Here is a 24375-nt window from a genome sequence, read left to right on the forward strand (position 1 = left end):
CTCACACCCGCTCTCACTCACTTTTAACGAAAATGCGCGCGCGTCGTCTGCAATATTTGCATACAACTACATTTGCCAGATTTAGCTAAAAGTACGGTTCTTAATTTGAAAATTTTGAAATTGTGGATTTGCGGAATAATTGCAAGATTTAAGGCAAGAATTATCGAACATAAATTCACAACTATTCAACCATTACCGTAAAAATTTACGTCAAAGCTGAATATAGACAATATGGCAACAGCATGATTTATTTTACAGCTTGTACAAAACCGCTTCATGAGAATCTTCAGTAGTTTGTTAGAAGAACTAGAGAAGGGAAACGTGTGATGCTCATTTTCGAAAACAGGTACACATGAATTTATCTATAAAGCATATTTTTTAACTCGCTAGTTCTTCTGCTTCTAGGAACACAGTTCGAAAACAACGGGCAGTTTTGCATTCTTCCTTTAAACCTCGGGTCATTTGTCACTAGGAATCACGACTGAATCGTTCGTCGTCATCTGGTAAGTCGTTGTCTTCCGCATCTTGCTCCGCACGGTAAAATATCTCTCTATCATTCAACTCCTGAATTTCCCGCACATTTTCTCTGATCCGGTTTCCTTGCTTATCCAGAAGTAATCTAAATTTTGCCAACTAAATTAACATGTAATAAAAATTTAAAATGTCATATCTCAAACAGTAACCAGCAAGCGCGTACAATTGATTGATTAAGAGTATACCTGGCCTTTCGAAATGGCAATTGGAGTATCAAAAACCGTCCAGATGACGCCTTCAGTAAACACTGGTGTGGTCAACGATCCATTGTAACGAAAGAAGCTTTCAGTGCTATCGGGAAGAAGATCATCCAGTGGGAAAGGAACATCTAGTTTATCGCTATCGTTCTCAGTAGGATCAATTATTGCTTCAAACTGCTGAAGATGACGAAAAACTTTGTTGTCTCTAGCTTGCAACTAAATCACGCAACATAAAAAGCTTGTTAAATAATAAAAATTTCCCCCCTGTTATTTCAAACCTCAATTAGGATGGCTAGAGCAGCTACCCCATCCTTTTCGCCAGAAGCTTTCATTATATTTTCGTATTTAGCATTGTAGTGAACGATGTGCAATTCGGCAGCATATCTAAACAGAAATCAGATTATGTTTAATTAATTATCGTAACAGACAACAGTAATCGTCAGTATACTGTTTGCCATCAATTCTGTGCTCACTACCCCGCGAGCCTTCACCCCAATGGAAATGAAGTTGTTCGAATCTGTAACGGCCGAACAGCCCTCCACCAGAAATGAAAGGGAGATTATGTTCATCCAAATCATCCGTCTCAATTTTCAACTTGACTAGTAAAAATTTAACAAATAAAACAGGAATAACTGTAAATAATTTTTTAAAAAATAAGGGAGAAAAATACCGGTTTCCCCATTGTTCTTTAAGCTTTCAGGAAAAATCTTTTCGTAATTTCCGAAATGAAAAGAAGCATAATCTGCGTCGATGGCTTTGCCAGTAATGATATCGATGGGTGATTGGCTTGGTAATTTGGTGACCTGAGCGTTTCCTTTGAGAAGCGAGTTATCGGGAATAGCACTTGTTGTTGTACGTTGGTTGTCTCCGATTTTAGTGCTATTGATAGACGATTGTCGTAGTCTTCCGCCATTTAATGCGATTGATCCTTGCAGCTCTTTACATAATAAAGATAACGATACACTTTTCATTATTTGGATTGAATTTATGTAAGATCTAAATGTTCCGATCTGACTTTACCTCTATCATTCGAACGGGTAGTCTCCGCTGCTTTTGGCATGGCACTTACAGCGGAAAAGCCCATCGCTAACAAGAGCTGTGGACGAAAAAAAGATTTAACTTATAAACTAGGGTTTGCAGTTGGAGATACATTCACAATGGCCTGTCTAAAAGCTCACCTTACAAAGGAAAATCATTTCACTTCTACTTGGATTGTTGGTTGCAACAATTGTCGGCGAGGTCGTTGATGGAACTGTTCTAGTAGTTTGGTGGATTCGTTTGTTTTTATACTGTAAGAGATGCGAACTGTGGTCGACTCCACATCCAAGTAACTTGTGAGTAAAACATGAACGCCTTTCCTCCATAAACATTATTGTTTCCAGTGAAAGGAGGAAACCCCGAGATCCTATAGCGTTTCCTGGTGGGATGCTGACCATGGAGAATGATCAATGCCTATACCTATTTTTAAAAGGTAAAGACAAAACAAAAAAAAAAACACGCCATAGACCTTAGCCAATTGAAACCTTAACCAAACGATAAACGAAATAAAATTCGAGGTCGGTGTCGCCAATAAAAACTGCTAGGCCAAACACAAATTACACTACATTTTCTTAACATGTGTACAATAGCCGCTCTGCATCAGCTGACGACAAAAAAAAAAAAATTTCCACTTACTGACCAACCGTAATATTTTAGCTCTGATTATTCCACGTAGGAATATAGTATAATTGCGATAATCCTTTGTTTTCCGCCAGCAAGTTTTTTTTTGTACACAATGACCCGTGTACAGGAGACACATAAACTATTGTACATTTTTCACGTTTAACCTTGGACACACCTACTATTCTCAGGTCTTCGAGATTAAAATGGACGCACAAGAAAATCGTGAGTCATTTCAATTCATTTGTTTCGAGTAAAATCGTGACTGCAGCATGACACCATCGGAGTCTATATGTTGTAGGTCAAGGTTGTAGAGCTATCAAGGAACCCAAAACAAGAACTTCCGTGATCTAAATCTGTTTTTCCCCGGATTGTAAAATCAGGTTAAAAAATCTCAACAAATGCGTAGGCGTTAAAGAATATATCGAAATACAAGACATCAGTATGTTTTTACTAGCTGAGATGTTTTGTGCGTTTCAAATCCGCTGTTAAATGCGTAAAATTTTGGGATGCGTAATCGTACGTACGTCCAAGCAAGAATACGCGAAAGAAACCGGATTGACATCAACAAGAAAAAAAAAATAAATCCATTTTCTTTTCACGCCTGGGAGAGGGGATAGCGTGTTGCACCAAGAACAATGGAATTATTGAGCGTCATTCTCATGAAGTAGGTAGTATCTTGAATATGGAATGGGTTGCTTGCTTTTCTAACATGGACCAATCGTCCGTGATCTATAAGCTGGCGGTAGGAGTTCTACCTTGTTGGGGTAGAGCTCAAAATCATCGGACTTATACTACTTATTTTTTTTTTTACCTTAACTACTTCATCAGGTATTTGCCAAAAAAAAATGCATGAAATCGCATTTCTAATCGGCCTGAAACGAATGACAATAAAATTTTAATTCAAGATGACTACCTTAGTGTCGGGAATTTGAATTCGTAATCTCCAATGAGGTTAACCTTGGCGGGATCCATGATTTGTGTACCATTATAAATCAGTAACTGGGGCATGCTTGCAGTTCCATCTCTTAAAGGTCATCAGTGTTTCTAGCTTCTACAAGAAATATATCATATTTGAGTGCCTACAGCTACAGTTATTTCAAGTGAATTTACACAGACAGTTTTATTCATATGCAACTTACTTGGCCGCTAGTAAACTCCAGTAAGTTTTCTTGGCCAGTTATGTTCTCATTGGCTTGTGATTATCCTTGTATGAGCATCAATATGCTATGCATGCCAAAAACCTAACAAACGTGCAACCAGAATAGTCTTGGATGATGTTACAGACCTAAATATTTTAAGTAGAAAGTAAATATTCACACTCTTTTCAAAATGATGGTAAATACGTAAAATTATCTAAATAATTTTACAATAATTTGTGAACTTTTTACCTTAGCTCCCCGCTTGAATTGATAATAAAAAATGGAGTTGTTCTTTCTTCCATTGCTTGAGTTTTGTTTTTTCCTCTAGTGTTGCTTTCAGTTGTTTCCTGGCTGTTGCAGTTAATCGACTTTTACAGTGACAAGAGTTTTCTTTATAGCTCTACGGAAATGAGCTTAATTTTTTTTATTGCACCATTTATTGCAAAAAAGCAAAAGAAACCAACAAGAAAATAAACTCACTGTTTGCATTTTTGCGCGTATAATGGTATAAAAGTAATATTCAGTTTGGAGATACTTTCGTAAAAAAAAAAAAACACCTCATGTCTGAACGAAAGGGCGCGCGCATTGTCTGCTATTTTCCGCTATTACTACATTGCCACATCGTTCGTTAGAAATCGCGAAAAAAATTTGCGAATTGAATATTTTAATTTTAATTTGAGATTTAAAAATGAAAAAAAATAAATAAATAAATAAACTAAACTAAAAAACGGAAAAAATGCAAGAGAATGAAAATTGAGAATTGGAAATTTACGAGATCGGAATCAAAATCAGATCTATTACTTTTTTCCATTGATGCAGTATCATAGAAGAAGATTCCAAAGGTGGTTAACGTTAATAAGTACCCAGAATGATAGCACGTGTTTCAAATGAATATAAATACTACCCTCAGACGTTTACCATGTGCGACTACCATGTGTTGGTAATTCAACGTCTCTGATGAAATAAGCTCGTAGGAATTCAAGGTTTGTGTGCCATCAGAAGAAAGTATTTGCGTCTAAAATGAAGTTCTATCTCTTGTGGGTCTTTTGTGGTCTCTAATGCTTTCTGGCAACTAGAGAATAAACCACATAGGTTTAAACTATCCATGCGAAATAATCGGTATATGTCTTACTTTGACATAAATTCTTGGAGAATTTCCTGACCAGCTGAATCCCCATTAGCTTTACAATAATTATTGTATGAGCACCACGACGTTATGTACTCAACGAAACCGGCCAAGGTTACCTTCTCTTCTTTCCAAACTTCTTCCCTGGAGAACAATAACTGGTGTAACATCGTATTGTACCACAAGTAATTTAAATGATACTTACCGCACGAAATCCGGATACGGAATGGTAATATCAGCATACTCGTTCTCCGTATGTCTAACACCACTAGCCCAATAAGGACCAAGACGTTCACTATAAAACTTTACGTACAAAATCCCGTAGTCAACCACAATTCAAGTTCATAAGAGAAAGAAAATTGAAAACAAAAAGAAAATTACTTACATATTTCAGTGCAGCAAAAAGCTCTTCCGATTTTGTTGGATGCAAAAATACAACCGGAGGTCCGTAGCTAAATAAAGCGACAACTCCATTGGAGCAAAGCACCCTGTCAACCTCTTTGAAAAACATCGGCAGGTCAAACCAATGGGCACAAACCCCCGCGTTAACAACCTGTACTGAAGCATCTTCGACAGGAGACTGCTCTGCTGAGCAGACACTGTAATTGGTGCCGAAACACACAGAATTTTAAAAGCTTGAAATAGTTAAGCAGAGACATTAAAGGTGCATAATTTTTCGAATGGTTACCGGAATTCAATGTTAGAAGGGTGATTTTGTGATTTGGCAACCTCAATTTGAGAGCAACTGATGTCAGTAGCAAGAACTTTTTCAAAGTGCGGTGATAGAAGTACGGAGCATTGGCCACTGCCACAGCCAACATCCAGGCACAAATTCAAATCTCCTTGGTGCTTCACGAAAAATATTAAAGAAATGAATTAAATGATTAATGTATACTATTCTCATCCAATACCTTTTCTTTTAAGAATTCTACGACCCTTTCAATTAGCTGTTGTGGTGGTTTTGGTCGAAAGTCTACGTAGCGAGAAGCGATGACGGTACTCTCGTAACCACGCTGGGACCATTCTTTCATCATTCTTTTCTTCGTAAAAGCAGCAGTGGAACTGTGAAGAAGAACGCTACCATCGCTTAAATAAGGGAGCTGCAAGTTGCATTACCCCGCCACCCACCCAACCCCCCACTACCATAAAGAGAAGTCTAGAACGCATCCCAATCCTTATGTTTTAACCTTCACTACGTTAGCTTCTGTTGGGACAGGTTAAGGTCACAAGATAAGAGAACCTCTTATTCCCAATGGCGCTGACCATGTTATTTCAGTGGAACGGAGGGGATGACATGGTAAAATTGATTTTTAAAACTTCTTGCGTGCTCAGAATCATAAATAAGGAAACATTCCTTTCAAACACGTGTCTTAAAACAGAGGTCAGGACGCGTAAAAGTGCATGGTCCTTCCCTCCTGTTCCAATGTTTTCACAGCAGATAATTTTGCTTGATTAGTTATTTATTTACAAATGTGCATTAAAGTACCTTGAAGTATCGAAAATGCTGTACATCCGAGATCACGTATCAAATAGTGATATACTTGTCCAAGTACATGCGAGCAACGTCAAAACCCGAACTGGAAAAATCAGCTGCTCGATATATGAGCGATAAGTTAAAGGCAATTTCTCTCGATAAGTCGAACACATGTGCATGTTTCCCTTGTGTGACGCTTGGTCTAAACTGCAGAGCTTTCTTACTAAATGACAGAAAAAAAAAATAATATTAAGTAAAGGAGCAAAAACTTTTAAGGGTAAGCAAAAAGAAAGTTTTACTAAAAATCCAATGCATGGGTCAGAAGGCCAAGCTGATGCATGCCTCGGCCGATGTTGTAGAAGACCTCTTGACAGTCGCCTCTTGATTTTAGATAAGCATCAAAGAATGAGGAAGCCTGGGTGACGAGAGAGTGTTTCCCACTTGAAAATTTTTGGCACGTCAGCTGCACTAGCACAATTGCAGACAGCAACAAGAACAATGAATTGTTTGGCTCCATTTTGCACGCTGACATGTACTCATCTAAGTAATGGTAATGAGCAAATTAGGCACATCACACAGCATCATTTGATTATATTGCGACCTCTCACCTAATGCATATTTATAAGTACCGCTCGCTACACACGCGTGGCCATTCAAAACGCTTAAACAAACGTGCTCGGGGTGTTTGAGAAGTAACCGAACAAGGAAACGATTGTAACGCACATCGTCTCCTCTCATGATAACCTATTTTTAATTGAATGTTGATTTTGGCGTTCGGCCACCGTGACAAAGAATATAAATGGGCAAAAATTTCATACCTGGATAAGAAGATTCCAGACTCTGTTGTTATACAAGTTGTTGCACCGCAACAGTAAACTGCGGGCTAGATTGTAAGCGTAATAAGAGTCGCCTTTAGCTAAGCATACTTGAAGAGTTATGAACTGGATTTCTCGGCAAATGTCTCTTTTCTTTCGGAAAAGAGGGGACGTCAGAGCCGTAAAACAAATTCGTTCCAGTTCCACCAGGCGATTTTCTTTGAACAAGTGTTCGGCTGCTAAGCGAAGGAGTCGATATTCTTCTTGTAACTCGACCGATGATGCTCCAAATTCCAATTCTTCATCGGCCGACTCTTCATCTGCTGACTCCCAACCGATCTTCTTAGCCCCACATGCTTTGTATATTTCGTCTTTTGATCGTATATTTCTGGCGTGACGCATCATCAACAACTTGTAGGCAGCAATGAATTGATTCATTCGCCCTTCTTTAAGAAGCAAGATGCACTTGTGATGCAATACGCTTGCCTCTATTCGAGAAGCTTCAGAATCCTGAGTCACAGCTTCCAAAGCCTCTTCATGGCGACCTGTTGAAATAATGTGGCATTTAGGGCAAATTATACTGGTGGACGTGTAGAAATTTACCTAATTTGGTGAGCAATTCAGCCAAAGATATTCTTGCATCCTCACTTGATGGTACTAAATGAATGACATGACGGAACGCGACGATCGCTTCGTCCACGCGATCTAGAGCGGACAGGCTATTAGCATACTTTAACCAAACTGCCGCCAAACAAAACGAGTGGCTTTTTGTTAGCGCTTCTAGCAACGGCCTGGACGGAAATCAGATTGCAAATTGTAAGTGTAATCAATTGTATCAATTATCAGATCACTTACAAAGCTCGTTGGTGAAATTCGTTTTCCACAAGCGCCTCGGCAACGTCAAGGTAAATATCTCCAAAACTTTCCACGTCACATTCAAGGAACGTTTCAATTAAGGGAAAGGCAAAATCGTGTTTCTTGGAGTAGACTAATGCAATACAAAGCTTGCTGAGAATGTCCAGTGGTAATTCCTGAGTCAATTCCATCGATTCTGCCTCTTCGAGGTCAATGGCGTCAACTATTTTATTGTTAAACACCAAGCCACAATGCTTAGTAAGTACCTAGTGGAATTTTGTTAAAATCAGGGGAATAATGGAATCAAACTTAATTTGCTACGTTCGATAAGAACAGGCCAAAATTTATCATACTTTCACCACATCGAGATAATGCTTCGTCAAAATTTGAAGTTCCAATAAGAGATTATAATGTTCCATGGTAAAACTCGCTGAACAGGTGACTAGGGCATTGCTAAGAGCTCTACGCGCAGAATGCAGGTGCCCGCTCGCATGATGCATGCGAGCTATTCTAACAGCCAGCTCGACCCATTCATTTCTTTTCTGCTCATTTTCTGGTTGGACACATCGTAACATGGTGAGACAAGCTTTCAGTAAATCCTTTTGCGCGCCCATGGATTCAAGCAATTCGCAGCGACTGAAATTCATAAATGTAACATAGTATTACAAATGGAAACTATAGCATTCTTTTCGTAGCGAGATCTATTATGCAATACTTTTGATGAATTTGTATGTTTGAAGGGTCAGCTTGGACCGCTTTGGCAAGACATTTCGACGCCTGCAGCTCATCGTTACGGCTCAAGCACACCTGTGATAGACCCAGAGATTTGTTTGATCCATAGAATTAGAATTTGGGTTGTCCTCTACGAATGATCTTAAAATTGGTTTTTTCATCAAGTACTTTATCTGAAATCCTTATCTGCTAGTTTTTACCTCGGCAAGCCGTATCCATTCATCAGCATCTTGAGGGGACAAGTATGCAGCTATTAGGGATAATTGGTATGACTTTTCGTAATCTCCAAGATCTTCATAGAACATGCTTAATGCTTGGAACGGTTCGGCATAATTGGGAGCCTACACGAAAAAGCACGTTATCCTTCATACAAGATGAATGGGAATTGAAAGTTGAATTAACAAGTACCTGACGAATGACCTCCATGCAGAGGTTGATGGCATCTTGCTTCTCATTTCTGGCGTACCGTAAATTTGCTTCACCCATCAGACCTGCCCACCACAAAAATTCAAAATTTATTATTTTATCAAAAAGTGAGCCAAAAAATTACCCTACCGAGTAAATTTGCTGGAAGTCTTTTCATAACTCTAGTGATAGCTTTTTTTCTCCTGACTGGGGAGGCAGGTGAGGGCTGTGGGGTGTAACTGGTAACAGTTACATTCCCTTTACGTGTTCCAATGATTTCTTTTTGGCCATCTGATTTTCTATGTCGACTAGTTTGACGTTTGGATAAGCCTTCAGGTATATATTCTGGATCACTTTTGTTTTCTTCTAAGATGTGTGCTTCATCATCTACATCTGAAAACTCTTCTCCACTTAATTGAGAATCATCTGAATTCTCTACTCTAGTTATGAAATCCTGAAATGAAATTTTTCCAGACAAAAAGTCATTTGTCATAGCAAGTTGTTCCTCATCTGCATTTGGTTCTCCATCATCTGATTCATCTGCATCTTCAACTTCAAAATGCTCAGGAAAACTTTGTCGTGAGCTATCATCATCATTAGTCACTGTATCAAGCAATTCTAGCTCAGACACCATATCTTCTTCAGCAATATTAATATATGATACTTCATACAATCCATTTTCTGCTAAGTTAAGAGGTGTGTCTTCGTTGATGAAAGTTACGCCTGCACTATCGCACGAAGCCACTACTTGGACTTGCGAAGTAGGGTCTTCTTTTCTTCCCTATTCTCCATCGCTAGAACTTCAATATAAACCAAAAGAGATTTAGCAGTTGTATGAAAAATTTTGCTACGGCTGATGCCAAACTGTCTTGTGCTAGCACCGCTGCAGCAGACCAAATTCATAATACGCCACTACCAAAGTACTAGCATTCTGCAGTGGCTCTAACTCGAAGAAAAACGGACTATATCTTGTAGCTCCTGCGTCGATCCTCGATGTCCATGGTGTTGCTCGGAGATTGCACTCCTAATTCATCGGGAACGAAATAAAAACAAAAAACAAAAGGTTCCATTTGATTAATGTAAAGTGCTTACAGTGCAGTGATGCTATGTCGTGTGCAGTGTAGTTACAGTGCTTATAATCAGGCTTGGTGTTCATGATTGTGCATTCACAAAATAGTTGTCCAAAAGGTGAACGGTGATTTAATCCAAGTGATGAAGGCGTGAAACACTACGAAAAACACCTAAAGAACCCTTTCTACACTTGTGCAAACCGTGCAGGTGAGTGAATAACTTAAGTGCATAGCAGAATCGGATTTTTGGTTTTTCAAAAGTGAATTGCACAAGGTTATTGATATTTTCGAGGTCATTGCCATTGGGTAGGTCAATCAAGATGAGTTGGCATTTTCTCAACTCGCGTAGAAATATAATGTTATTGTTTCAACAGCCATCGGCCTTTAGGTTTTATGTTCCCTCTACCCCAAAAACTATTTCGACAGAGCCAGTGGGCTGTCCTTTCCTAAACAAAGCCATGTATTCACTTAGCTTTGCTCTTGATTCCAGCCTTTTTATGACTCGATATCTCTATCAGACAGCCACCGTTTAAGTTGAATCACATTTTAAAAATTCCAAATGGTGACTTTTTATTGCAGATAACATGTTGGACGGCTATCCATAACCAAAAATACATCAATGCCTCTCGAGAAGGCGTGTAAGATTTACAATCTTTCTTAGAGCAAACATTGGGTCACACTAGGGATATGAACCTCAATGCGTTAACCTCAACGCAAAACAAACGGTAGTGTCATTATTCTATATCACATGGATTATTATTTTGTTTTATCATAGCTGTGGCACAAACGAACGGGGATCACAACATGAAATAGAAGGGTATTCTGTATAGATTTGTATTATGCTATATGTATTTCTACATACAGGCGAATAGCAAATTGAATAAACTACGTCCTTTTGAGTCAAAAGGACGCTCACAATAAGCTTATTAGGGTTGGCAATTTAAGGCTGAGCTTCACAAACAGCACGAGCCGTTTCGCCGCAGTTAACGTCTCCCCAATACGTCAGGAAATCACCGCCGTAGACCATGCAATCGTCAGTATTGTCAACTTGCATATTGGGTCTCCCTGGGAACCAAGCAGTGTAAGTCTGGTCGGTCAACAGCGACATCGTGCTTTCCCAAACCCATGAGTTGTCACGACGGTAATCGGTCAGTGAGGTCCAGTGTTGTTGATCTGCCATTAGAAAAAGAATATTCTAAATACAGCTAGATCCACAAGGAATGTTGATGCTTCGGCTTAGCTATTTGCTATGCATTGTTTTACTTATGTAAAACCACTGCCATTCCGGCTAATAAGCATAAAATTCCATAGATTCGATGTCACTTACCGGGAATCCAAGCTCCGCGAACCTTCTGTTCTTCTAGTTGCGTTTCGAAAGACACCAATTTCATGTCGACGTCAAGGCAGAACATCGCGTGATCAGCCTGGCTCAGCTATAATTTTGAAGAAAATTAAGGAAATCCATAGAAAAAAAGGAATTGGCAATGTTTTGCAAGGTTTTGCCCCAACGTTAGGAAAACTTACAAGCCTCGAGATTTGACAATAGCAGGAAACCTCGTCCACTATTCGTCCACAGCTAGTGTCTACTCCCACGTTGAATCCACAAGCAACGGCCTATGTTGAAAAAAAATAATAACATTATGCACTTGCAAAACATATCAGTAAAGGAACAAAAAATACATCACCTTTTGAATCTTGAGCTGCAAATGGGTTGCCGCTTTCAAAAATCGAACGGACGCTTTCGAATTTTTAGTGTAGAGAGTCACAGGCAATTCGTCTTTTCCTGAAAGTTCGTGGGTTTCCTGGTGTTCAAGTTGAAGGATTGGAGAATCGTTGTCCATTTCGTCCCCAAACTGCACAATAGATGGATATAATGAGCCCAATGCTAGTTAAAACTAAGTAAAACATAGTAAGAAAAAATATGCTTAACTACCTCCATGACTTCACGAAGGACGCTGAACGCCAGAATACGGTCGTCTTGTGTTTGAAACTCTAAAACACAACCTTCTTGAAAAGGACCGTCGATAATAAGGGCATCGTCAATAAACATCTGCTTCCCGCAAAAGGAAGAAGGATTCGCTGTTTAAATAGATAAAATGAAGTATTGCAATTCAGTTTGATTTGTTAGATGAAATTTACGTGGAAAGGCAGCCACTTTTCCGTAACTGAAGTGAACCAAAGCCAGCGTAAAGACGCAAAAAGCTATCGGATTTTTCATCATTGTTGGTAATGAAAGTTTACGGAACTCTAACAGTCTAAGGCAATGGCTTAGTTGGACGCGGTGTTACCCACTTCTGGCGGAGTGGTCTGAAATCTGCGTTTATATATGAAGCAACGCTGGTCAAAGTTGGATGAGAGGATTGTGTACAATTGGGATGAATACATGAACATATAACAGTCACGGAAGCATCACTCAAAAACAAGAGAAATCTGTCAAAAACATTGACAAGTGTGAAACTTGACATTGAAGTTAAAGGTGAAAAAAATTTCCCCAAATCACACAATTGGTCGGCTTATCATTGGACTTTAAATAAAGGTCACATGAAAACTGTTGGTTAACATAAGGTGAAAAGCAAACATGGAAAAACCAAAACATATGCGCTAGTTTCAACTTCGTCGTTTTCAGGTTCTTGTTGACCAAATGTCTTGCAGCTGTATCAACAGTTCAAAGATATACATTCGATCAATATCATCTGACAACAGACTGCTCAAGGTGTGTGCAAGAAGGATGAGAACTCACTTGATGGACAATGTTTATCATCATGTCTTTTCAAATGTGCAAATCATTCATCATTGTATCGAATATCATTGTTTTTCGAGCCTCTCCTCGAAAAGGTATGCTCTGCTGACAACGGACATATTTAATAAGCTGTCAAGGATCGTCTTATTTTCATTCGATTAAGAAGTTCTATTTGATTACACCCAACGACACGGATGTGTATGCTAAGAAAAGGTAAAATAAAAATCCCCTTTATTATCTGATGAATTCAAAATCACAACAAAGGGCATATACACATTTTGCTAACTATCCTTCATCGCAGCGATTAGATCTCTAGATCTAACGGTGTCGAAACTGCTTAGGTGATTTTTAAGGGCATCTGTCCTTCTCTCCTTATTCATCAATGTTATGTAAAAGAACACAGTATGTAGCCAGTGAGTGTTATGCAGGAACATAACAACAGAGTGTATTAGCTTGTGATGTTCTACACTAGAGTCACTTTTGCCAACACCTCCTACCGAAAAAAAAGGTGTATAGAGCGGAAATGATTGTCCCATATTTCTTAAGTCACTTTGCATTCCCAAACCTAATATCTGCTATGCAAAACTGAATGCATATGTTTAGCAATCAGGTATAGAATATAGGAACTATGGCTGAGCTTCACAAATGGCATTAGCTAGCGATGAACAATTAACGTCGCCCCAAAATGTTAAGTATGTACTTCCACCGTACAACATGCAATTAAACTGATCGCTCTCCTGAGTAAGAGGTCTTCCGGGGAACCAGTTAGTGTAGTTTCCATTGCTCAACAGAGTCATTGTGCTTTCCCATAACCAAGAACCGTCACGGCGAGTGTCAGTCAATGAAGTCCAAAATGGAATTTCTAATAAATTAATACAAAAAAAATGTAAGCTATGTAACTCATGCTGTACAGTTTACCACTTGCTTCATGTCAAAATAAACTTTTGCTAGCCAAACAGAAAGTTTAAATGTCGCTGCAGTGCTAAAATTGAATTGTGCACTTACGGGTACTCCAAGTTCTTTGAATGAGCTCTTCTTCTTCTTTGCTTTCAAAGGAAACAAGTTTCATCCCGCTATCAAGACAAGACATGGTTTGATCTGGTTGGTTTTTCTATTCCAAACAAGAATGTGTTTAACATTTCAGGACTGAGCTTTTTCTTACGCTAAAGTAGTACGTTCTCTTACATTGTCGAAAAGAGCACAGTAGCACGAAACCTCGTCAACCATTCGGCCACATTGGGTTTCTGGTTTGATATTATACGAACAATTGGCAGCCTTTAGAAGAATAGAATAGTGCAGGTGTAGCAGAGTTCAGATTGGGAATAAAAGTCACGTTACCTTCTGAATTCTGAGCTTCAAATGTGAGATTGGTGTCTTCGAAAATTGCACTGTCGCCTTAGATGTAGTGCTGTACAATGTCTCCGGTAAACCTTTTCTTGACAACTGTATTATGTCATCATTTTCGAGCTGAACTTTTGGCGAATAGATGTCAGCTCCATCACGAATCTAACGCAATGACATGGAATTTTTTAAAATTTAAAATTGAATAATATTTTCAACTAAAAAATCTTTGACCGCACGGACAAAAACTCTTGCGCGTCTTTGATGTTTCCATCAAGGATGCTGAATGCAAGTATACGGTCCTCTTGAGTTTCGAATTGCCAAATGAAATTTTCGCCAAACGGACCACCAATCACGACTTCGCTGTCTACGAAGATGGGTCTCCATTCGTAATCTAAATTGAAATGACACTGTACATAGGACTATATCCATCTTTATGTTGTCTTAGGAATAGATTTCCATTGGAATAAGAAAATATTTACCTTCAGGTGCCAATATAGTTCCATAGCAACTATGACTGACTGCAGCTAATATAACAACGTAAAATGGCAAAGTCTTTGCCATTTCTAGTAACGCGGTTAGGTAGATTGAATTGATGCTGGCCTCTGCACGTTTGTGCTTATCGACCTACAGTTTGTATGCAGTCGCCTAACTTCTGCCTTTAAATAAAGAACAATTGTCGATTTGAACGCTCCAGCGAGCTCGGTGTATCTGTATTGCCGAATTCTATAGTGAGAAGCCAAGAGCAAGCGCAGCAAGATAGACGAACAAAATCGACCAGCGAGAGAAGGAGGAGGGATTTGCTAAGTCCCTTTCATTATCAAATGAATGTTTGTACATAGGTGAGAAATTGGGCGTTGAACTGTGAGAACAAGTCCCCATGTCGATAAGATGTATAGCTTCCTTAACCGTTTGCTTGATGTATCGCTTTCCTTCCGCCTTGCCAGCCACAACAAGCGTTTGAATTACGTAAAAAAAAAACGGTATAGTTGTAATTTCAGATATGCCAATCATCCCTCCACATCTTTAGTTCAATCAGTTACCCCTTCTGGAAAATCCTGTAGCAGCTTGTTTTGTACGGAATACATCACCACCTTATATAAGAACAATAAAAAAAGGTCAATTGACCATCGTTTGAAATGCAAGTTAACTATTTATTGAAAAGTAAACTAGATACGAATGTTATTGCTGCCTATGTTATAATTTTATTTCCCAGTTGGATTGGCTAAATTTACATGTTTGTTTTGGCTGCGCATTATGGTTGCGCTTCGCAGATAGCATGAGCCATGGTTCCACAAGTGGTATCACCCCAAAATGTCAAGAATCTAGTACCACCGTAGACCATACAATCATCGTTGTTACCAGCCGCAGTGCTTGGTTTTCCAGGATACCAATTCGTATAAACAGCAAAGGTCATCGTGCTCTCCCAGATCCAAGCACCATCACGCCGGGTATCGGTCAAGGAAGTCCAATATTCCACCTCTGTTGACCATAGAAAAAAAAAGGGTAAGTCTTTGTGTGTGAGTGCCCCACACTCAAATGAAAAGATTATAAGAAATAATGTGACTTACGAGTTCCCCAGGTTGATTGAACTATTTGCTCTTCTGTTGCATTTTCGAAAGATATCAGTTTCATATTGTTGTCAACACAATACATTGTTTGATCTGCTTGCACTCTCTGTCAATGTAAACCGGTAAATTTTAATTTAAAGAAACATAGGTAGCTGATTTCGTCAATATTTTGGTGACTAATAGATCGTTGCTTACGTTGGTGAACGTAGCACAATAACACGAAGACGCGTCAACGATCCGACCACATTGACTATCTAGCCCCAGATTGAACGGGCAGGAAACAGCCTATATGCGGTGTAATTCAATCAAAATAGTTTTATTAGAAAAAGGATCATTGTAAATAAAAAAGCGAAAATACCTTCTGTATTTTGAGTTCCAAATTTGAAGTAGGTGTCTTTTTAAATCGGATGCTAGCTTCGGGTACAGTCGTGTACACGGACTGAGGCAAATCTTTTCGTGAAACTTCGTGAATCTTCTGATTTTGCACGAGGAGAATAGGAGAAGCGCTATCGATTCCATCATGAATCTATATCATATAAATAACACATTCTTTAGTTGATTAACAGACAGCAAAGATCAGAAATGTTTTACGCTGAAATACTCTTCGACTTCGTTTAAGTTTCCGTTGACGGCAGTAACAACTAGGATGCGATCTTCTTGCGTTTCAAACTCCCATACGCAATCTGCACGCAATGGAGCATCAATCACGACTGCTTCATCAACGAAAACCCGTCCACCACAACCTGTAAAATAAATATCATTTCTTTTAGAAATCCGATTGAAAATTGAAACAAGTTTTCAAAAAGTTCATTTTAAACGCTTTATACCTTGAATCTTTACACCATTTGCAGAGTTCTGATTGACGAGAGTCGCTACTACAAAGATAAAAAGAGCAAAAGCTTTTGCCATTGCTGCTACTGTTCTCCAAAGGAAGCTCAATATAAATCTTATGGTTAATTCAATCGTAATTAGCCAGAGATTTGGAATGAGTTGATACTAACGTAACCAAACTTACCCTGCTTGAATCTGTGATAAATACTAACACATACATATCCATAATCTACCAACTTATCGAAGGAATATTAGATAATAAGAAACCAAGATAGCTAAATTGCTTAAAATACATAACACATGGCTGTTGGTCGATATTTGGATAGGAACCAACATAAAAACAACCTGGACTCTTAATCAACTGTCTTTTGGTTTTGCAATTACAAACGAAAAATTTCCCCTGATAAATACACAATTCAACATGTTGCAACCAACTATATTAAATCATGAAATGTTTGTATGTGTCATCCGTGTACAGAGCACCCAGTGCGGAATCCAATTTCCCTGTCCTTGTCAGATGAGGGACTACTATGCTTCATATTTTAGGACGTGTAAAGCTTAACAAACCTTTATGTAAGCTGGAATGCATTCAGAAAATGCTAATACTTTTTTACACCTTCCGTCCCATCAAAAGAAAGTACTTTCGTTGCAACTTGAGCTCCACGTTGGCCGGATCGTCCGTAGTTCCCAAACATGCGAGGCACCTCCACGTGAATCAACGTTTTCATCAATCAATATAATGCATAAAAACGATATTTCGAATAACAAAGAGAATATACCTTGATATGAATTCTTGAAGTACTTCTCTTCCGGCAGATTCACCTTTATCCCGACACATATTTTGATAGCCGGACCATGATTCCAAATCAAATGCCAATCTGGCCAAAGTGTAAGGCTCTTCATCAGACCACACCTCATCACTGCGGGTTTTAACATTAAAGTTATGTGTTTAGTAATACTGCATTAAAAATTATCCTTACCGCACCGTTTCCGCGTAAGGAATTGAAAAATCGGCGTATTCATTTTCTAAATGACGAACGCCACCGCCCCAATAAGGACCAAGACTTTCAAAGTAAAACTAATTCAGATTTTAGTTATTTGATTTCCAATAACGTCATGTATGATAAGCATACACGTTTTATTTCAGCATTCAGTTCGTCAGACTTTGTGGCGTGAACTGCCGTTGGCAAGAAATAGCTGGCCAAAGCGACTACCCCATTTTTGCACAGAACTCTATCAGCATCCTTCAGGAAGGCTGGCAAATCAAACCAATGTGCAGCCACGCAAGCCACCACAAGTTGAGCTGATCCATTTTCAGCTGGACTATTCTCCGCTGGACTAACCCTGTTGACGGAAATTTCAATATTATGCCACTATGATTGTTTGATTACTGTGTAGGTTACTGAAATTCTATGTTATGTGGGTATTCCAGCGTCTTGGCCACTTCTATTTGCGCAGGGCTTATGTCCGTGGCTAAGACTTTACGGAATGAACTCGCAAAAAGTCCACTGCATTGGCCATTTCCGCATCCAACGTCCAAACAAAGTTCCAGCTCACCTTCAAACTGTCCAAAATGGAGATAGCCTTGTTAGTTACTTAGGTTAAACTTAAAATCATTTACCTTTTCTCTCAGGAAATCGACAATCCTTTCAGCGAGTTGAGGCGGTGCATTTGGTCTGGCTTTAGCGTATAGTGCTGCGTGCTGAACTTGTTCAAAGAACCGCTGCGACATGATCGTGAAAATGACTGGGTTTGTTGTGTAATGAACGACTTCCCGTTTGCTACTGTGTGCTTAGTCTGCCTTCCCAGACGGTGCGACTGATGCTGAGGGCAATGTATAGAGTTTGATTGCTCAGTCCATATTGGGATACAAACCTTGAGATGCCTGATAACAAAGGAAATACTTGCCAGGATAGCCTTGACTAGCAAGTCACGGTCATGTTTCACCGAGTTTCACTTTATCGGGATAAATAAGACTACCTGTAAAATTTCCTTGGTTGAGGCCAAGAAAATGCAAAGGGAATTAAAATACAAAATTTACATTTATTATCGTGCTCCACGAAGAAATAAAATCTGTAGCGAAGGTACATGTCTTTAGAAATCGATTAGTAAGGATAATTGCATGGGTCTAGAAAATTTAATAGGCGTTTCACATTTGAACGCCAGATCAACTTAGTTAAATATAGTTTTGTTATTGCGATAAGTTACCAGTCGATCGTGAATGGACTGTACAGGTCGAAAATTATCTGTCAGGTGATGACCTTCCTCGTCAAATAGCTCTCTAAATTCGTTCATCTACCAAAAACCCATTTAATCTATTGTCATTCTAAACTTATAGATACACTCACCTGACGCTCAGAGAGAGCTATTGGTGTGTCGAAGACAGTCCAGATGACAGCTTCATTACACAACGGAGTCGTCAACGATCCGTTGTAACGATAAAAAGTTAATGGATTGTCGGGAATCAGATCCTCCAACGCGACTGGATTTGAAAGATTCGATACGCTTGAGTTTCCTCGATTAGCAGAAGGTCTCGTAATTTCATCAAAATGTTCAATGTGCCGGAATGCAATGTTATCTCTCTTCTCCATCTGAAATTTTCTTAATAGAATTCCACATGTTTAGCGATGTCTTTAACGATATGTACCTCTATAAGAACAGCGAGAACAGCCAGTCCGTCTGGATGCTTCGAAGCTTCTGTGAAATTATCGTATTTCTGACTGAAATGAACCATGTGAAGTTCAGCCGGATATCTTTCAAGGAGTACGAAGCAAAATTGAATACAGGAACAATTAAAATACAATATTCAAATGAGGAAGGTGGAGCATTTTTACCTTTTGTTGGCTATACGATGTTCACTGCCTTTATTGCTTTTGCTGCCCCAATGGAAATGAAGTTGATAGAAAATGTACCGATCAGACAATCCTCCATTTTCAATGTACGGAAGATAATCCTTTCCCTCTCTCTTACCAATTTGAAGCGTAACTGTGGTTAAATACCAATAATTACAAGAAGGTAATAATTAAAATGTACAGAGACATTGGAGATTCGAATACCTGTGTGGCCGTTGTTTGTGACCGTTTCAGGAAACACCTTGTCGTAAAAACCGAACGATAATTTGGGATAATTGACAACGAGAGCTTTATGGGGATTAATGTTGATGGGAGATTGGTGTTTGCCTCCACAAGGTGCAATATGAATTGGCCATTCAACAGACTCTGTTGATTGTAATCTTCAGTACTAAATATTAAATTATGGTACGAGAACGTCTTACCGCCATAGTTCCACGTGTTACCCGCTACCGATGAATTTATCGTTACTAAAAATCACACCAACAAATATAAGTTAATGTAAAGTTAATGACAGCTTGAATAGATTCACTGTTGAAATTAAAGAAACGTACTGTTTGGTCCTATTAGTGGCAGGGCCTTCAGCCCAGCTGCCATTGCTCGACGGTCGAACACGTAAAACATTAACTAAATAATATTTAAAAAATTTCTTACGTAATCCTCGTTAAACTGTGATTGGTCTTATGAAGTATTACAATACCGTAAAAATAAATCTGAGGCTGGAGTGCATGGTGTGATTGACGGACTAGTGAAATCCAATCTTTTGACGGTAAGTATACAACACGCTTACGGAGTGTCAGTTAATGACTGCAATTCCGTTAAAAATGTCTCAACAAAGGAAATGTAATTGCGGTAAAAAAAAAAAAAAAGAAGAAAAAAAAAAAAGAAACACGCCAAGCGAACTGCGACAGGGTTATGCAACTCGGTGTTTCAATATTTGCAAAACGGAAAATGCATATGATAGACAGTGTATTCCATTAATTATTCCATAAACAATATGATATACGATAATGGGCATTGCCTTGATATTACTACTTCTGTATAACATATCAATATAATAGTAAACGAAAACGTTTGGGGTTCAAACTGACTGTTGAGGAGTTATAAGGCTTAGTATGAAGCTTCTGTTCGGTAATGAACAACGCGATCGTGGAGCTCTTGAACGGGACGGAAGTTGTCTTCCAATTGTTGGCCTTCTGAATCAATTAACAGCCTGAAAATTTCCAACTAAAACAACAAATAAAATAGTTAACATTAATTTGTTTAAAATTGAATGTTTTCATACCTGGCGCTCTGAGATGGCGATCGGAGTGTCGAAAACTGTCCAAGTGACATCTTCGTTGCAACCGGGAGTGGTCAGAGAGCCCATGTATCGGAAAAAGGTTCCAGTTTTATCCGGAAGAAGATCCGACAATGGGACTGAGTAAGTCAAAGCGCTTTTCTTATCACTATCAGGATTCAGGATTTCATCAAACCGTTCTAGATGACGGAATGCAATATTGTCTCTGCCTTGCAGCTAAAAAAAAATAAGCTCAATCGTAAATTTTTCTGCACGTAAACTAAAAATTCTTATTCAAAACCTCAATCATGATTCCCAAAACAGCTAATCCATCCGGATGGGCAACAGCTGTGCTAAAATTTCCGTACTTGGTATTGTAGTGAACAATATGCAGTTCAGCAGGATATCTTTTCACAAAGATAAATTTGATTAAATTAAAATATTACAGGTTATCTAATAATCGTCTTACGCTCGACCGTTGATAGTATGTTCACTGCCTGACTGTGAGTCCTTTCCCCAATGGAAATGGAGTTGGAAGAATCTGTATGTATCAGTAAGTCCACCTCCAGTAAGGAAAGGCACTTCTTCGTTGAACTGGCTATTTACAGTCATCATAACTGCATCAATTTTAAAACAGAATTTAAGCATCTCATAATAATGTTTTGTAATTGAAAGCGCATACCGGTGTGTCCGTTGTTGGTTAGCATCTCGGGAAGCACCTGATCGTAGTTGTTAAACATCAGACTCGGATAATCGGCTGCAATGGATGAAGCATATTCGAGATTGATGGGAGATTGGTGCTCGCCTCCGCAAGCTGAAAAGTGTTCCTTCCAATGCACGCGTTCTTTCCGTTCACAATGACAATCACAATTAGTTATACGACTTTGTTTGAAATAGAAATTTGAGTAACCAAACTTACCTGCATAGCTCCAATGGGCTGGTGGTGCTATTCACAGATGCAACCAACCAAAATGAAATAAAAAACCCTAAATGAATTTTATATATCACTTTGAGAAAATATTGGATATCTTACCTGGCGTTGCAGGATTAGCACTAATCGCCGCTACGGAGCAAATTCCCACCAACAGCTGTGCAGAAAATGGATCCAATAATAAAATTTTCGGTTTTGTTTTGTGAAAAATCGAGTATATTCACCTTGTACAGGAAACCCAGTTTAGCCATAGTGGAAGATGAGAAAGGCGAAGTGATGAAAGTACAATGCCTCCCTCAAGCTTGATTGTTTCGCCTTTTATATTGAATCTCTGACCTCGGATGGTCTTCAATCACATGCTTATGTCCTGACTTCCAGATAAAATGGGAAGACTTTCGAATCGCATGAGCTTTGATCATGTTTAATGTAAACTTCGCATTGGTTCGTAAGCCCAGTCATGAGGTACATACCAATCTGGTTTACGTCAGATTTGGCTTTGTGCGACTTTTAGATGTTATACTTACCCAGGCGAATCTGTTTACCGTAACGAGAATAATAATAACTTGAAGTGAAAGTGTCGTTCCACATTTGGAAAACGGTGACCTGGATTCGACTGACCTAGCTATATTTAAGCAACAGTGAAAATCGATGAGATAAGGTGTTATACAGTCACAAGGCAATCACGTTTTATTCCTCGATTAATTTTGGAAATAAAACCAAAGCACGAAAAAGACAGTCGGCAAGCGGGCCTTTCCCCAAAAGGTCCTTGTATATTTGTATTACTTTTCACGGCATATTCATGTATAGCCGTCTGCAAACGCATTCTTAGTTAAAACCTGATGAACGGTAAGTTATGACACGGTTGTTTAGTGCTTGAAGCGGGCGATAGTTGTCCACCATAGGAACATTCCCGGAGGTGAATAGCTCCCTGAACTTGTTCAACTATTTCATACACATATTCAACGAAAATTACTACTAAGCGAAAGCCAGAAAAGGTGTTATTAATATGTAAGATTATGTACCTGACGCGCTGAAATCGCAATGGGAGTTTCAAACACAGTCCAAGTAACTGATTCGTTGCATTCAGGAGTTGTGAGCGAACCATCATATCGGAAAAACGCATCAGGATCATCAGGAATCAGGTCTTCAAGTGGAATTGGAATTGGCACGTTAGAAGTGGGAGTACCTCCTGGATGGATTACATTCTCAAAGTGTTGAATGTGACGGAAAGCGATATTATCCCTGGCTGATATCTGGCAAAATAAATGTACATTTATGTTTCTAAATTCACAATAAAAATTTAACTCATTCAGAGCTGTACGAAAGGGTAGCAAAACGTCTTCTTTTACCTCAATCAAGATAGCTAATACTGCTATACCATCGGGAAATGCAGACGCTGTTGCAAAATCCGCATACCTTTGATTGTAGTGAACGATATGAAGTTCTGCCGGGAACCTAAGTATTAATTATTATGCTCGGTAAGCGTTCCTCAGATGGTGGATTCATTGCAAGGTTCTTACGCTTGATTAGAGATTCTGTGTTCGCTGCCTCGCGTGAAGTCACTGCCCCAATGGAAGTGAAGATGATCAAAATTGTAAATGCCCGTTAATCCACCACCACTCAGGTGTGGTACTTCTTGGCTCGACAGAATTTCAGGTAAGGTGAGTACAACTAAAATAGAAAATTCAATGCTTAAACAACAAAGAAAAGAAAAAAACAGATAAATCATGCTCCTTATATTACCTGTGTGTCCATTGTTACTAAGAGCCTCTACGAAAACTTTATCGTAATTAGCGAGCATTAGCTTTGGATAGGTAGCCTCAATACCAATCAGTCGATCAAGATTAACTGGGGACTGTTGCTCACCTCCACACATTGGGAAGTTAACAGGCCATAGACTGGGATCTTTTACGAATGTAGCAACGTAAGTATTAGAAATTTCTAAGCAATATTAACTAGAGATTTTATTACCGTCATAATTCCACTCGCTTCTCAAGTCTGAAAATGGGAAAATGAAATATGACATTTAAAATGGGACGAATTTGAGCATCAAGGTTTGAAGACATGGCAAATACCTGCACGGTTTCTGTCGATTACAGCACCATTTACTAGTTCAAACGAGACCACTAGGATAATCTGAAAGAATTGCAAAACATATTGATAAACTTATGTATCATTTTGTTAATTTCATCGTTGATTTACCTGCAGGAGGGATATTAGCACTCGCATGTCCATTGAAAATTTTCATTTAATTTGATCACGGTGTTCAATCGTGTACTGCAGTTGGTAGCGAATAGTAGCTCTGTAAGGTTTTATATGGTTTCATCGATGGTGCCCTACACCCGGATCACAGATTGGGAATTAAATGTTTGTATTAGACAGAGGAGATAATTCAAATCCCAGATGTTGCAACCATTCGTATCTTTAATGGTATTTTGTTTTCCATTTTGGGTATTTTATTTGTTGGTTTTGCAATTTACTTCTTAACCCCTGATCGGAGCAGCTTGGTCGCACTTATCTTTTCCTTTTGATAATTGCATGCATTGGACTGTGTACCATAAATCACTGAATCAGTCTCAGGGAGTGTAATTTCAAACAAATGTCAAGCTCACATTTTTTCTTTAACGTAGACATGAATTTTCAAATGGATTGTGCCAGTGATCTCCAAAATCGTCTTTATCAAATCATCAGATGCCATATTATCAAAGTACAACAGAAAATTAGGCCAAGTAGGCTTCACAGGGCTTAATCAACATGGGAAGTTTGCTCTGGGAGATTAATTTCTTTTTTTTTATTGATACCCTTGATTCGTCTTTCTTGA

At 38.8% G+C, this 24375-nt stretch overlaps 10 protein-coding genes across 12 annotated transcripts; all 10 read right to left on the reverse strand.

The window, feature by feature from the left end:
* Positions 1-221: 221 nt before the first annotated feature.
* LOC130689092 (carbonic anhydrase-like) lies at positions 222-3983 on the reverse strand. Of its 2 annotated transcripts, XM_057512105.2 has the most exons (10): positions 3785-3983; positions 3536-3681; positions 3310-3447; positions 1913-2192; positions 1755-1830; positions 1405-1671; positions 1183-1333; positions 1013-1118; positions 720-950; positions 222-633 (listed from the first exon to the last, which is right to left on the reverse strand). In XM_057512105.2, the coding sequence occupies exons 4-10, from the start codon at positions 2168-2170 to the stop codon at positions 469-471; spliced, it is 1254 nt and encodes a 417-aa protein (XP_057368088.1). In that variant the 5' UTR covers positions 2171-2192; positions 3310-3447; positions 3536-3681; positions 3785-3983; the 3' UTR covers positions 222-468. The 2 variants fall into 2 exon arrangements, with proteins under 2 accessions (XP_057368088.1, XP_059353074.1); XM_059497091.1 differs by lacking the exons at positions 3310-3447; positions 3536-3681; positions 3785-3983 and having other exon boundaries at positions 1913-2205.
* A 328-nt stretch (positions 3984-4311) lies between these two features.
* Positions 4312-5780, reverse strand: LOC130689093 (putative methyltransferase DDB_G0268948). Its single transcript, XM_057512106.2, has 6 exons — positions 5573-5780; positions 5350-5510; positions 5047-5260; positions 4867-4964; positions 4668-4805; positions 4312-4607 (listed from the first exon to the last, which is right to left on the reverse strand). The coding sequence occupies exons 1-6, from the start codon at positions 5693-5695 to the stop codon at positions 4514-4516; spliced, it is 828 nt and encodes a 275-aa protein (XP_057368089.1). The 5' UTR covers positions 5696-5780; the 3' UTR covers positions 4312-4513.
* A 399-nt stretch (positions 5781-6179) lies between these two features.
* Positions 6180-9770, reverse strand: LOC130688501 (general transcription factor 3C polypeptide 3-like). Its single transcript, XM_057511483.2, has 11 exons — positions 9093-9770; positions 8946-9028; positions 8738-8878; positions 8521-8612; positions 8159-8441; positions 7806-8071; positions 7554-7741; positions 6954-7495; positions 6744-6879; positions 6435-6675; positions 6180-6358 (listed from the first exon to the last, which is right to left on the reverse strand). Exons 1-11 carry the CDS (start codon positions 9574-9576, stop codon positions 6187-6189), a joined length of 2628 nt encoding a protein of 875 aa, XP_057367466.2. The 5' UTR covers positions 9577-9770; the 3' UTR covers positions 6180-6186.
* A 1168-nt stretch (positions 9771-10938) lies between these two features.
* Positions 10939-12265, reverse strand: LOC132088272 (uncharacterized). Of its 2 annotated transcripts, none has more exons than XM_059496797.1 (6): positions 12152-12265; positions 11946-12091; positions 11698-11865; positions 11537-11626; positions 11340-11445; positions 10939-11185 (listed from the first exon to the last, which is right to left on the reverse strand). In XM_059496797.1, exons 1-6 carry the CDS (start codon positions 12231-12233, stop codon positions 10953-10955), a joined length of 825 nt encoding a protein of 274 aa, XP_059352780.1. In that variant the 5' UTR covers positions 12234-12265; the 3' UTR covers positions 10939-10952. The 2 variants fall into 2 exon arrangements, with proteins under 2 accessions (XP_059352780.1, XP_059352779.1); XM_059496796.1 differs by having other exon boundaries at positions 11943-12091.
* An 877-nt stretch (positions 12266-13142) lies between these two features.
* LOC130688500 (uncharacterized) lies at positions 13143-14657 on the reverse strand. The gene is made up of 6 exons (XM_057511482.2): positions 14576-14657; positions 14333-14487; positions 14091-14258; positions 13938-14027; positions 13758-13863; positions 13143-13614 (listed from the first exon to the last, which is right to left on the reverse strand). Exons 1-6 carry the CDS (start codon positions 14655-14657, stop codon positions 13379-13381), a joined length of 837 nt encoding a protein of 278 aa, XP_057367465.1. The 3' UTR covers positions 13143-13378.
* A 661-nt stretch (positions 14658-15318) lies between these two features.
* On the reverse strand, positions 15319-16648 carry LOC130688374 (CD209 antigen-like protein D). Its single transcript, XM_057511351.2, has 6 exons — positions 16492-16648; positions 16256-16407; positions 16023-16190; positions 15860-15949; positions 15665-15770; positions 15319-15575 (listed from the first exon to the last, which is right to left on the reverse strand). The coding sequence occupies exons 1-6, from the start codon at positions 16571-16573 to the stop codon at positions 15349-15351; spliced, it is 825 nt and encodes a 274-aa protein (XP_057367334.1). The 5' UTR covers positions 16574-16648; the 3' UTR covers positions 15319-15348.
* Positions 16649-17042: 394 nt separating this feature from the next.
* On the reverse strand, positions 17043-18339 carry LOC130688375 (putative methyltransferase DDB_G0268948). The gene is made up of 6 exons (XM_057511352.2): positions 18117-18339; positions 17899-18059; positions 17629-17839; positions 17476-17573; positions 17275-17415; positions 17043-17199 (listed from the first exon to the last, which is right to left on the reverse strand). Exons 1-6 carry the CDS (start codon positions 18225-18227, stop codon positions 17106-17108), a joined length of 816 nt encoding a protein of 271 aa, XP_057367335.1. The 5' UTR covers positions 18228-18339; the 3' UTR covers positions 17043-17105.
* Positions 18340-18518: 179 nt separating this feature from the next.
* On the reverse strand, positions 18519-20161 carry LOC130688368 (putative carbonic anhydrase 3). The gene is made up of 8 exons (XM_057511344.1): positions 20045-20161; positions 19899-19971; positions 19770-19814; positions 19552-19713; positions 19330-19480; positions 19143-19248; positions 18844-19086; positions 18519-18790 (listed from the first exon to the last, which is right to left on the reverse strand). The coding sequence occupies exons 1-8, from the start codon at positions 20072-20074 to the stop codon at positions 18668-18670; spliced, it is 933 nt and encodes a 310-aa protein (XP_057367327.1). The 5' UTR covers positions 20075-20161; the 3' UTR covers positions 18519-18667.
* A 135-nt stretch (positions 20162-20296) lies between these two features.
* Positions 20297-21840, reverse strand: LOC130688371 (putative carbonic anhydrase 3). Its single transcript, XM_057511347.1, has 8 exons — positions 21779-21840; positions 21657-21711; positions 21543-21569; positions 21306-21467; positions 21093-21240; positions 20925-21030; positions 20630-20860; positions 20297-20571 (listed from the first exon to the last, which is right to left on the reverse strand). The coding sequence occupies exons 1-8, from the start codon at positions 21803-21805 to the stop codon at positions 20455-20457; spliced, it is 873 nt and encodes a 290-aa protein (XP_057367330.1). The 5' UTR covers positions 21806-21840; the 3' UTR covers positions 20297-20454.
* A 462-nt stretch (positions 21841-22302) lies between these two features.
* On the reverse strand, positions 22303-23886 carry LOC130688370 (carbonic anhydrase-like). The gene is made up of 8 exons (XM_057511346.2): positions 23757-23886; positions 23630-23690; positions 23526-23552; positions 23298-23459; positions 23075-23225; positions 22904-23009; positions 22577-22807; positions 22303-22496 (listed from the first exon to the last, which is right to left on the reverse strand). The coding sequence occupies exons 1-8, from the start codon at positions 23787-23789 to the stop codon at positions 22380-22382; spliced, it is 888 nt and encodes a 295-aa protein (XP_057367329.1). The 5' UTR covers positions 23790-23886; the 3' UTR covers positions 22303-22379.
* Between the last annotated feature and the right edge of the window lie 489 nt (positions 23887-24375).

The sequence above is a fragment of the Daphnia carinata genome, chromosome 9 (assembly GCF_022539665.2).
Source record: "Daphnia carinata strain CSIRO-1 chromosome 9, CSIRO_AGI_Dcar_HiC_V3, whole genome shotgun sequence".
Lineage (NCBI taxonomy): Eukaryota > Metazoa > Arthropoda > Branchiopoda > Diplostraca > Daphniidae > Daphnia > Daphnia carinata.